General features: G+C 43.8%; 1 protein-coding gene across 1 annotated transcript; it reads right to left on the bottom strand.

Annotated features, from left to right (window-relative positions):
* Window positions 1-6,288: 6,288 nt before the first annotated feature.
* LOC127778747 (myricetin 3-O-rhamnoside 1,2-glucosyltransferase UGT709G2-like) lies at window positions 6,289-8,423 on the bottom strand. Its single transcript, XM_052305366.1, has one exon. The coding sequence runs from the start codon at window positions 8,084-8,086 to the stop codon at window positions 6,629-6,631; it is 1,458 nt and encodes a 485-aa protein (XP_052161326.1). The 5' UTR covers window positions 8,087-8,423; the 3' UTR covers window positions 6,289-6,628.
* Between the last annotated feature and the right edge of the window lie 4,761 nt (window positions 8,424-13,184).

The raw sequence follows: 13,184 nt of genomic DNA, 5'->3' as shown, positions 1-13,184 counted from the left end.
GTATTTCACCCAAAGAAACACAATAGTATTTACAACAAAAAATAAATATATTATCAACATATATTCAATGTTGGATTTAATATAACTAATTTGACGTTAGAGATGTTGCTAATTTTTTTATAAACTTGACAACTTAAATATGTTTAAAAAAATCAAAACAACTTATAATATAAAACGGATGAAATGGAGAGAGTATTATAGAAGAAACATGTTTCATTTTAGGGGTCATCCTTTTTTCTCGTTTTAGATAAAACCAAATAGATTAAAAGTTGTCAAGGGGGTAACTTATATTGAAATCAAATAATAAGGCTGGAAAACGTTTGTTGAAGTTGAGTTTAATTGAACAGGGTTGAAAGCGGTTCTTTATTGGGTTAATTGGATCCATGCCATTACAATTGTGTCAAATTAGAGAAATGCCATTACAAATCGCCTATTTCGAAGCGTGCCATCCATATACGCACAGAATAGTCTCCATGCCATGCCGTACGACGTAGGCTCGCTTTGACTCATTTTGACCGGTGTGTAGTTCCGTATGGTCGCAAATGCCCCTGCATACATGGTTACATCGGCGACTTGGTTGGGCTCGACCACGAGAAACCACTCCTCCGCTGTACCCAAACCATTCTATCGACGGCGGCATAAACCCTAGCCAGCGGTGGCGGCGGCGGCGACGGTGAGTCCCTCGGCATCTCTGGGCAACCGCGGGAGTGACTGCGATGGACGCCCAATCGAGAACCCTTTCTCGGTCGAGCAGGTGTAGAGAGGAGCGGTCCCGGGCAGCAGCGTGCGACATCCCCGAGCTGAAGTGTGCTTGCGGGTGGCCGGCAGCTTCAGGCACATCGACGACTGTCAGAAATCCTGGCCGGCGATGGCTGCAATGCGGCAGAGAGGTGAATCTTTGGCCATTACAAATTTTGAGTTGCATTTCTTTGATTTCTTTCCCAATCCCCTTTCCTTCCCTTTCATGCAGCAGGGTGCACGATGCTATTTATGGATCTGGGAGGATCTCCTCAGGGAGTATGTCGAGGAGATGGTGGCATACTGCCACGCCAGCGAGTTTGATAGCCTACGGGAGACGTGTGACGAGTTGCGGTGGCAGTTGTTAGATGTGCAGGGTCGCAACATCGAGTTGTGTAGTATCTTGGAAGCAAAAGAGGCGCAATTGCAGCTCTATAGAGATGAGTTGAATCAGTCAAAGAGGGAGGTTGCAGAGATGAAGCACAATATGGAATTAGAGAAGGCCATGCTCCAATGGGTTCTGTATATGCTAATGTTTATCTGTTAACTTTGTGTGTCAGTAGTTGTAGGGAAGAACTATCTTGGGTAGTTAATTACTGTGAATGTGCAATATGTAATTGTAAATGACTGGTGTAATGAATCCTAGTTTTAGTTTGAGCAAATGTGAGTAATTGTGCATTTGTAATTGGCCCGTGCATTTGTAGTTGTAGATTTTTAGCAAATATGAGCAAAGCTGATAAAATGGGACTTATGAGACATGATTTTCATACATGATTTTCAGCAGCATATGTGAGCAGACATGATTTTCATGTCCAAATTTCAGTTCAACTAAAAACTATCAAAACTTGGCAATGTGAGAATGTTAGCAATAGAACAACAAATTTGCTGGTATTTTCTGGGTTTTCCAGTAGAGAAACACAAATTTATCTAATTTCCAGCAGACCAACACAAATCACATATGTCGAGCAAGTTCATGAATATAAGGTCATATATGGAACAACACAAATTTATCTAATGGCACATGTAAGGAGAAATTTCATTCATTACATATCTGGTATTTCAAGCAAATCGACACAAATCTGAGAATGTCACATATATGGAGCAAATTCATTCATCATTGCAGCCAACTTCACATTCATCATTGCAGCCAAACTCAGAATACATAATAAGCAGGTCTTAGTGCCATTTCAGTACTACATCACAAAATAAACAGGTCTGCCAGTCATCACAACATAGGTGTGTCTTAGGCATTACATCACATAATATATTACAAAAGGGAACCCACTTCTGTGATGCTAACTTACACAGGCATTCACATCACAAATACCAGCAGTTCTTGGGACATCATATATTACAAAAGAAATCCCAGTAATCAGCTAGGTGAACATCAAGCTGGGTTGGTTGGTTGAGACCCTTCAAACCAATCTGATAGCCTTCTAGGAGCAGTTCTTGGTGGAGCACTGGAAGAAGCAAGAACTCTCCTCTTTTGTGGTGTTCGCTTCTTCTTTGGAGTTTCATGTTTCTTCTTATTTGGTGCTGATGAGCTAGCTTCAGCATTCACATTAGATGGCCTCCTCCTGCAAGTGAAAAGAAGAAACATGATTCAACAATAGTTAAAAGTACTGAAGTCATGGATCAAATCAGAGATCAAAATGGAAGGGTTCAGTACATACCTTTTCTTGGGTATTTCTTCAGTAGCCATGTCATCTTCACATAGTGGTTCAGCTAGTTTGCATGTTTTCTCAAAGTGCCCAAACTGGTTGCATCTCTTGCATTTCACTTCTTTCTCCCAGGCTCAAGACAGCCCCTTATCCTTTGCACTCTAGGCCTGCCAGCTCCTCTTCTCAGTCTTGGAGGATGCACTTTGAACTCAAGATCAACTGAAGGCCATTGTGACCTATCAGTCATGGGTTGAATCCTCCCTGCATAAGCTGCTCTAAAGTACTGGACACTGTAATATGGATGCACAAAGTCCTGAATCTTGCCCCTGTTGCTGCATATCCAAGCCAATGCATGCTTGCAAGATTTTCCAGTGACCTGCCATACCCTACAAGAACAATTTTGGTTGTCCAAGTCCACAATGTGCCTCTGGGTGCTGTTATCACTCTCAACCATTGTGACTTCAGCAAACCCATGGTTACTTCTAGCCACCTTAACCACCTTCAAATTACTAGTTGCAATGTTCAGCTCCTTCATGACACTTGGCAGGATTCCATCATCCATCTTGCTGGCACAATCTCTTCTAAGTGCAAATTTCTCCATGATCATTTCTCTGATGGAATCAACCAACTCATGTAAGAGCAAACCTTTTAAGCCCTTGATCTGGTTGTTGAAACTCTCTGAAACATTATTTGTCAGGTAATCACACTTCCTAAGTTCTGAAAATCCACATCTATACCAAATCTTTGAGTGGTGTTTCTCTAGGAACTCTATTGCATCAGGCCTGACATCCCATATATGTTTCAAATGCCACTGAAACTTATCCTCAGTATAGCATCTAGCAGCTGGATACAGATGATCAGTGAACACTGGCCCTTGGTACTTCTTCATGAAATTAGCATAGAGATGCCTCATGCATTCTGTATGCTCTACCTTCTTGAAAGCCTTACATGCTTTGTCTAAACCCTTACATGCATCTCTAGAAATAACTAAACCCTCTGTGTCTCCTATGGCCTTATTTAGTTGTTGCATAAACCAAAGCCAATTATCATCTGTTTCTGAGTCAAACACAGCATATGCTACATAATACAACCAGTTATGTCCATCTACAGCAGTGGCTGAAGCTAGCTGTCCAGTGTATTTACCAGTTAATCTAGTTGCATCTACACCTCTGTAAGGTCTACATCCAGCCAAAAATCCATCTATGCAAGGTTTCAATGCAACAAAAATTCTCTTAAAGCACATCTTCTTGCCTACTTTCTGCAACTCAATCTCTACAATTGTACCTGGTGACTTGTTCTGCAGTGCAGCCTTCCAGTTGAAAAGAAGCTGGAAGCTTTCTTCATATGTACCATGGATTTGGTCAATTGCCTTCTTCATACCAGACCATGCTTTGGAGTATTTCAGCTTGATCTCGTATTTTTCTTCAAGCTTCTTCCTACAATCAGTTGGTCCCTTGCCAGGATTGGTCTTGAGCCAATCATGTAGCCTGTCTGCACACCAGCCTTGAGTAGCCATCTTCCCTTCATGTAGCTTTGTAGAAGAACAAGTGTGCTCAAATGGAAGAACCTTAATCTGCATGACAAGTAGTGCAACACATAAGTAAACATCATCTGAACAAGAAAACAAAGGAAATTTGTGAAGAATTCACCTTTGCAGTCTTCTTATCCTCAATCAGAGATGCATGTATATGCCAAGGGCAACCATCAGCTGCACAGTTTGCAATAAATCTTGTAGGATCTGGCTTCACCGAACCTTTAGCAAATTCAAAACCTTTCACGATGGCATAATGCCTTACAGCTTTTCTGAGAGCTATCATGTCAGGGAACAAAGCATCTTTGACAATGTTTGGATTCTCAGGGTCATGAATGATGTTATAAATCTGAGGATCATGATCTGTAATCTGTGCCTCAGGAGCTGCCATAGCACTAGCACTAGCACCATTCTCTCCACTCTGAGCAGTAGTTGCAGCCCCCTGAGGTTCAGATCCAGGTTGACCTTGCTGTTTAGATGCAGGAACATATATGTGCTCATCATCAACACCAATATACTCCTCTTCATTGTCAAAGATATCTACCTCTCTAACTTCTGCTTCCTCTATTGTAGGATGGTCAGAACCTCCAACAGTATTAGCAGGGATGTCAGCAGGGATTTCATGAGGGATGTCAGCAGGGAATTGAGGAGGGATTTCAGGATGGATTTCAGCAGGGATTTCAGGAGGCACCACACATATAGGATTTAAAGCATTTATAGCAAATGGCACACCCTTTGCAGCATCCAGGATGGATACAATAAGCTCAAAGTGGCTCTCTTCTGCATACATTTCAAACAACTCTGGAATCTGGCCATCCTCCAACAGTCTCACATCCTCACCAATTAACTTATGAAAATACCATATGGCAGGAGACTGATTTGGGCCCCAAGTTAACTCAACACTTAGGCTACTCAACACAAACTCAATGTTAAAGCTATCTAATTCCACAACCCATTGATGAGTTGACCCTTTTGTGTAAATTTTCCTACCAGCAGCATCTATTGTCACATAGCCTTGAACCCTAACGTCTACCGAAAACCAGTTCCTACCAAACAAATCACCACACATGAAGAATAATGCAAGCCAAAGATGCATGATGCAGAAAAAAGATGCTTTGCCTCCCAACATTACAGCTTTCAATTGATTTAGGGTTAGGGATACTCACGGCCTCGAACAGATTGTTGGATTGGATTTGCCTACATCCATCTCCTCGCCATCTCGCCCAGGGGTCCGCGGGGGGGTGGTTGTCGCCATCACACTTCCTCCGGCAAGGCCTACTAGCGGCGCATCTTTCCCGCTTGAATCCTCGCCTCCACCGCCGCCACAAATGCCGCCGCCAGCCAGATCTGGAGCGCGAATAGGGAGGAATGGAGTGGGGAATGGATGGGGCTAGGGTTTCGACTGGGAATGGAGTGAGCAAGCCAACGGGTCGAGCTGAAATAGACCAGATTTAGAGCGTGTCTGAAAGGGGCATTTCTGTCCATATGGATATACGTATCCGATTCCAAACACGGGAGACGACCAAATTATGGCATGGATCAAGATTCACATCAATACGGATGGCATGCTTCGAAATAGGCGATTTGTAATGGAATTTCTCTAATTTGACACAATTGTAATGGCATGGATCCAATTAACCCTTCTTTATTTGCCATTAATCATATATAGGGTTAAACCGGTTAATCCAGGAACTCGGCACGACGACAAGCGGATAGGCAGTTGCAGGGATGAAGGATGAAGGGTAGCTAGCAGCCTAGGAAAAAGAATTGCGAATATACTTATTATTTTTAATAACTTTACGTATATACCTGCACGGTAAGACTTTGCATAAATATATCTATCCCACAGGGTGAAAACACGAGACCGAATGTATGCCGCAACGCAAAATCGCGGAACCAACGGTCTCGCGGGATGGTCGCGCGGCACCGGCCGTGGCATGCGTAGGGTGGGCATATATAATGCTGTTTGACATTGTTTAGCACAATTGAGACACCGACTTTTGCTACTGTTCACAGAGCTGGTTCCGTGCAATGGAATTGCGGGACCGCGTTGGTGTCACGTTTTTGAGCCACGGGACCGTCTTGGTGCCGTGCACTACCGTTGGCCACCACGGTGGCGCGTTTTTGAGCCGGGGGACTGCCGCGGTGTCGCGCGACAATTCCGCAGTACCGCGCGACCATCCCGTGTGATCGTCGGTCCCGTGTTTTTTGCTGCAACTAACATTTAGTCTCTCGTCCTTACCCCGTGGGACGGGTATATTTATGAAAATTCTTCCCGTGCAGGTATATAAATATAAATTATTAAAAAATAAGTATATTCATAATTTTTTTTAGAAGCCTAGCACCCGTTGAAGACAGTTGGAAATGATTTACATTCTCATCAGTTCATAATTCGCAAAGTATAACACGAACAACTTGTTTTTTCCTGGTCTTTCTTGCTAAGACGATTGTGAGCTCAAACGAGTCGAGTTGGCCCATTATCGACGATACAACAAGTGAGGGATGAAAATGGGACAAAAGGAAAATTGAGGTGAAACGCAAACAATGAAAGAATTGAATTTGTAAATTTTGTTAGAGAAAAGGGGAACTATGACCAATTGACTGCACACGGTGGCATGTCAGTGCCACAACAACAATACTATAGTTGGGAAAGTGTTTTTCTTTAAAATATCATCACTCGGAGATTGAATAGCTCGAGTTAAGCTTGTATGAACTGTCCATCATGCTGATTGCTGAGCTCCTTGATGAACCCGACGAGCCGCTCGAACTCCGCCGCCGATGAGCCGCCATCGGCGACGTCCTGCCTCACCTCGCGCGCCAGCGCCTGCGCCGACGCCCTGATCTCGCCGGACTCCATCGCCTCCCTCACCATCCTCTCCACGACGGCGGCGTCGCACACGTCCTTCATGTCCAGCCCCGTCCCCCACACGGCGCCGACGAACCGGCTGTTGATCTGCTGGTCGGCGAAGAACGGCCAGCACACCGTCGGCACGCCCTCGCCGGCGGCCTCCAGCGTCGAGTTCCACCCGGCGTGCGTCAGGAAGCACCCCACGGCGCGGTGGCGCAGCACGTCCCGCTGCGGCGCCCACCCCACGACGCGCGCCTTGTTGTTCTTCTCTGCCGCCGCGACGGCTTCGCGGAGGGCGCCGGCGCTCTGACTCGCCCCGACCATGTCCGGCCGGAGCACCCAGAGGAATGGGTAGCCGGCGGCGACGAGCCCGTGGAGGAACTCCGTGAACTGCTCCAGCGAGATGACGGCGAAGCTGCCTAGGCTCACGTACACGACTGATCGGTCCGGCTGCCCGTCGAGCCACGCCACGCAGCCGTCGTCCGCGCGCCACAGGCTGCCCGCGGCCGCCGGCACCGGGAACATGGCGTGGAGAGGGCCGATGGCGAAGACGTCGCGCATGCGCGGCGCGACGTGCGCGAGCGCTGGCCCCTCCATGGACGCGGCCGTGTTGAGCACGACCGCCCGCGCCCCGCGGCTGTGCGCGGTGACCTCGATGAGCATCTGCACGATGGGGTCGTTCTGGTTCTCGGTGCAGTTCCGGAAATTGCCAGGAAGATCTCGCCGGCGCAGGAAGCTCTCCATGCCCGGAACGCCGCGCACCGGCTCGTCGAGGTCGCCGTCGGCCGGGAACGGGACCTCACCGAGCTCGAACAGCCTGTCGACTGACAAGTAGGCCAGTACGCTGCACGCGCTGGCCGTGCGGAAGACCAGCGACGGGACGCCGATCTCCTCGGCGACGTCGGCGGCGAACGGCATGCTGCCGTCGGCGACGACGCAGGTCACCGGAGGGAAGCCGCCGGAGGAGGCGCCGTCGTCCCCTGCGCGTACGAGCGAAGCGAGCAAGGAGCGGTACGGGACGCTGCCGTTGGTCCGCAGCGACTCGAGGAGCTCCACGATGTCGCCGACGGCGCGCGGGTGGTCGTCGGGGAGTCCGTCGGGGATGGACATGAACCGGAGCCGCGGCGAGTCGGCGCCGCCGGCGGCCGCGGCGCCACCGAGGCGGCGGAGGCTGTGGTCGGTGTGGAGGAAGGTGACGTGAAGGCCGGCGCCGACGAGGCCGGTGGCGAAGTGCATCATGCAGTTGATGTGGCCCTGCCCGGGCGCCGGGAAGACGAGCACGTGCGCCGCCGCCGCTGCCGCCGCCATGTTTGTCCGCTCGCACGGCGGGCGTCTCACTCACGGCACTGCGCTCTCGTCCAACCTGACCCGTCGTTTCCTTGTAGGCGCCTAGGTGATCTCATCTATGGCCATTTGGCCAATTGTTGGTTCTACGGACAAGTTGCTGAAAAAAAATGGTATTAGTAGAAAATTTTGGACGAGTCTCTAGACAGCAAATTTCACTGGGGGTATTAAAAACGAAATTGCTATGCGTCCAACTCGGATTGGGATTCGGTGACATTGCTTCGGTGACATTCCCGTGACATTGAGTCACTGACGTGTGGGACTCCTGTCACCGAGAATGTCACGCGGGAATGTCACTAAATCTGCGTCGGTCCAACTCATACTATAACTTATATCCGGCTAGTGTATATATAGGCATAAATACTACTTGTTTGGGTCCAGATGACAAGAAACAAGCTCAGTGATTGGTTCATACGACATAGTCGGACAGGAGTCGAATGGCTCGGTCATACGTATAGCAAGATTCTATTAAAAACTGCCGTAAGCTTTCTGAGTGATTCAAAGTCTAGAAGTTTGATTTATTGTGTGATCTAGAGAAGGTGTTGGTACTATTTATAACTGACTTTAATTTGTTTATTTTATTTCTCCCTACGTAGATCGAGTTCAGACTTCAGATTCTGTGGCAGGTGCTCACAATACAAATGTAACTTGCGGTTGCTGCCATTTGCCAACTGGCGGCAATAGGTCCATCTCGCCTTCCCTTACCCTCTCTTCTTCCCACACTCTCAATTTCACATCAAGACGGTGATCCCGAGACTGTGAAGGACAGTAAGGGTATTCTTATCTTTTTTATGTCTATTGTGTATATTTATATGGGATTCGGATCAGGTGCACTGCAACTTTAGCAGTATCTATCATCCAACCATCCAGCACACAAGGGATGATCTAGATTCGTTGCTTAATTTCCCCCAGCTATTCAACTACTCTCTGACTCGAGCAGATGTGTTTTGGAGGGAAAAGTCTGAGAGGGAAGTAAGAATTGACGCCAATTCTACCATGGGAAACATACTTTACCTCCTACTGCTGCACATCATACGCAATTAATTTGGATATTATCTTTTTTTCCCTAGGGTTCTATTAATGTTGAAGATGTCATCTTATCTTAAAAGTTCATTTGAAGAGGTCAATAGAACTTAGAAGGCATCGTGCTGATTTTGGAAGCAGATGATGATCTACTTTTGGATCATGAAAATTTTTGTAACTGGGTTAATCTAGCAGTAGCATAGCTAGTTGATTTTGAAAGCTTTTGTGTCAGTAGATGCGTGACACCCAATTTAAGCGAAAATAGTTAGGGTGTGTTTAGTTCACGCAAAGAAAATTTTTGAGTGTCACATCGGACGTTTGACCATATGTCGGAAGGGATTTTCGGACATGAATGAAAAAACTAATTTCATAACTCACCTGGAAACCGTGAGACGAATTTATGAAGCCTAATTAATCCGTGATTAGCACATATGGGTTACTGTAGCACTTATAGCTATCATGTACTCCATCCGGTTCTATATTATTTGACGTTTTAGATAAGGTTGAGGCTAAACTTTTATAACTTTGACCATCAATAATTTTAAAAATATTTAGTTTAAAGGACAACATATATAGATTTGTCTTTCAAAGCACCATAATAAAAGTAAATATATATTTATTTATTTTATATATTATAATAGAAAAATAAGATCAAAGATAAGCTCAAAAGATTCGTCTCGCAATTTCTATGCAAACTGTGCAATTACTTTTTTTATTTATCTATATTTAATACGTCATACATGTTTCCAAAGATTCGATGTGACGTTTTTGGAAAAAATATTTTGGGAACTAAACAAGGGCTTAAACTCTAGCTCATTTTGTCAATTATGCGTGCAAGATATTATGAAGTTCAATATAATGAAATGAAGTATGTGTCTACTTTTCTTTAACAATATTTGGGTTGTCTTAAAGTTCAAGAAAATTCAGATCAAAGGGAGAGAAATTGCAGGCAAAATCTGAACTGAAGCTGTTTTATGCTTGTTCAAATAGCTAAAATGATACATGACACGGTTAAATCTGAGCCATCCCTCGTGTGCTGGATGGCTGGATGATTGGGTACTGCCAAAGTTGCAGTCGCTACTGTGACTGCACCTGATAAGAATCCATTTATATGCTCCATTGAGCCGATCTCATCAATGCATTGAGTTTTATCCTCAAATCTTTCTTCTTGGTTTCTTGACCTAGGGGCACGGGACGGAACACTAGGGCAGGGCAGCCTTGCAAGTGTTGGTGTTGGATCTAGGCGATGCTTATGCATGTGGCGTCCTTGGGTGGTCAAGCAGGATGAAAACATATCGGAAACGGACGGAAACAAGTTTTATTATATTCGTTTTCATATTTTTTTAATCGGAATCGGAATCAAACACCCGGATATGAAAATAAAATTGAATACTATCGAATACAAATACGGAGTGAATATGGTAACGAATATTTGCCGGTACATAAAAACCTCTCAAATTGAGTTTCCTTAATCAAGGAAGAGATATCGCTTGTTATTTTAGGTCAACATCTCTAAAATTTATATCTTCAATTTCATTGGTGGTCTCATAACCGTATATGAAAATCGATTTTCTTGGCCGTTCACTAAGAGACCCACATGTAAATGTGATTATTCATTTTCTAGTCACAAGACCTTTTACTGCATGTATAGCATTTATTTTATTTCACATCTTCGAAACTTGTAATGTTTGTTTTATACTGTCAACACTTTCAAATACAATTTTCGAATTTGAAAATATCCGAAACTATTCGACCGAGTTTGCATGGCTAGGGTGAAAATCTATATAGCTTGACCAGTACAGATGGCGTCCTGGCATAGTTTTTCCTGGATTTTTCACCTTTTGAAAAACTTATCCTACAAATAGATCTCTAAAAAAACTTATTCTAGAAATGATCCTTTTCACGGGTCCAACATGACGGCGCCAATGACGTTGGAGCCGTCCCCTCCGCCCTTGAGTGAAAGCTAAGTCACTAATGTGAAGGAGGATGGCGCCAACCAATTTGTAAAAAAATTTAAAAAAGAACCTATTTGTAATAAAAAAAAGGGACCCATTTATAAATAAAAATATTACAAATAGGTCCTCGATGAGTGTCATTGGCACTAAGGACTTATTTGTAAATATTTTATTTACAAATAGGTCCTTTTCAAAAAAATTACAATTTGGTCCTCGGCGCCAATGACGTTGGGCACCGCCTCCCTTCACATTTGTGACTTAACTTTCATCGGAGGGCTAGGGGGATTGGCACCGTCATGTCATTGGCGCCGCGAAAACGATCATTTCTAGAATAAGTTTTTTTAGGGGTTTATTTGTAGGATAAGTTTTCTAAAAGGATCAAAATGTGAAAAATCCAGTAGTTTTTCTCCCTAGCTTGGGTGTTGTTGATTTGCATTGTTTTTCTGGCATGGTTCGTCTCCTTGCCACTTGTAGGTTGTAACTTGTCACCCATTGCGTGTTAGGCCATTTTATCACCAAGAAAAAGCAAATAAAAGAAAAAAAGATGTAAACGTCGTAGAACTAAACTAACAAATATATACTTCATCTCACAATGGTTGCCTCTAAAGAGTTTAATTTTTATCCCACAATACTAGGCATCCATAATGTGAACATATGAAATGTAACAATACCTTATAACTAGATTTATATGTTGTGAGACTTAAACATAGTTCATTAAATACTATAGTTAGCTTTAAGCTTGTAGCTAGTCACAAGGAATATAATAATAAACAAGGATATATTTCAAACGAAAATCTAGGTAAGATGTTAATAAGAGCAAGTTTAATAGTATAGCCAACTACTGGCTCTAAATTATATATAGTCAACTTAATAGCCAATTAATACAATAGTTATCTATATATCTATACTACACAATCAATATTTGGTTCCTCCTGTCATACACATATGTATTTTTTTAGTCTGTGCTACAGCTTATTACAACTCTATAGCCCACTGCGCTACTCTCTTCTTTTGTCTCCTTGAAATGTGTTTATAACTGCGTTTATAGTCTACTATTGTACCTACTCTGAGGAGACGATGGATTTGTGTTTTGTGATTATTTTGTTCCACAGTGAAATCTCACCTTGTAACTCCACATGACCATAAACATTGTGAGCTATATGCATAACCAATGGGTCTAATTTTAATCTCTACCTGCTATAAGCATTGAGGATGTGCTAAGTATCTGTCACATCAATCACCTTTGTACCTATGTTACCCTCACCACTCTCCTACTTCTATTTAAATAAGGGGTAATATAGTCTTTATTTTTTAAATATCAATTTATGTTAAACAATCTAGAAAGATAAGTAATACCTCTATTTCAAAATGTAGCTATCTAGTACAGGATTTGACATTACCTACTATGAATCTGGACACCACTTGTCCAGATTCGTAGTACTAGGCAATATCAAATTATGTACTAGATAGCTATATTTTAGCACGGAGTATTATAAGATGAAGTAGTAGACTGTACACGGAAAACATCGAGCATGTGTTGTCTCCATTCTCCAATTGTCCATGATGCACGCCTGCACCAATCATAAGTGGTTGAGCGTGTGTTGTCTCCATTCTCCAATTGTTCATGCTGCACGCCTGCAACAGTTAAGTGGTTGAGCTCCTTGCTACCCTATCAAGCTCGCCGGCTTTTTCCAGTGAATCCTCCGAGTATTCAAGCTTGGTGAATATCTTGAGCTCATCTTTCACGTAGCTTCTCCCAACCATGCATAAAACAAACAGTACACAAACCAATTAACCAAAACCAACTCTTTGGGTTGCCTTTGTTCGTTCAAAAAAACTCTTTGCGTTGCCTTTCTGTCAACATAAAGAAGTCAATCAAGGTGATGGCGCTAGATCAGGGAGCAGCAGCCGTTCCTTTTATTTGCAAGACTAGATTAGTCCAGTAAAGCCTCACCTCCTAATAATACATGGTGGAAGATGCCGTTGTACTTTTTTGCAAGAGGGGATACACACATACGCCACTAGCAAAAGATCTAGTTATAGAGATAAACGTCTTATTCGTTTTAAAAAAGGAAAAAATAAAA

The sequence above is a fragment of the Oryza glaberrima genome, chromosome 7 (genome assembly GCF_000147395.1).
Source record: "Oryza glaberrima chromosome 7, OglaRS2, whole genome shotgun sequence".
NCBI classification, from domain to species: Eukaryota; Viridiplantae; Streptophyta; class Magnoliopsida; order Poales; family Poaceae; genus Oryza; species Oryza glaberrima.
This window is presented reverse-complemented; position numbering and strand designations above follow the sequence as displayed.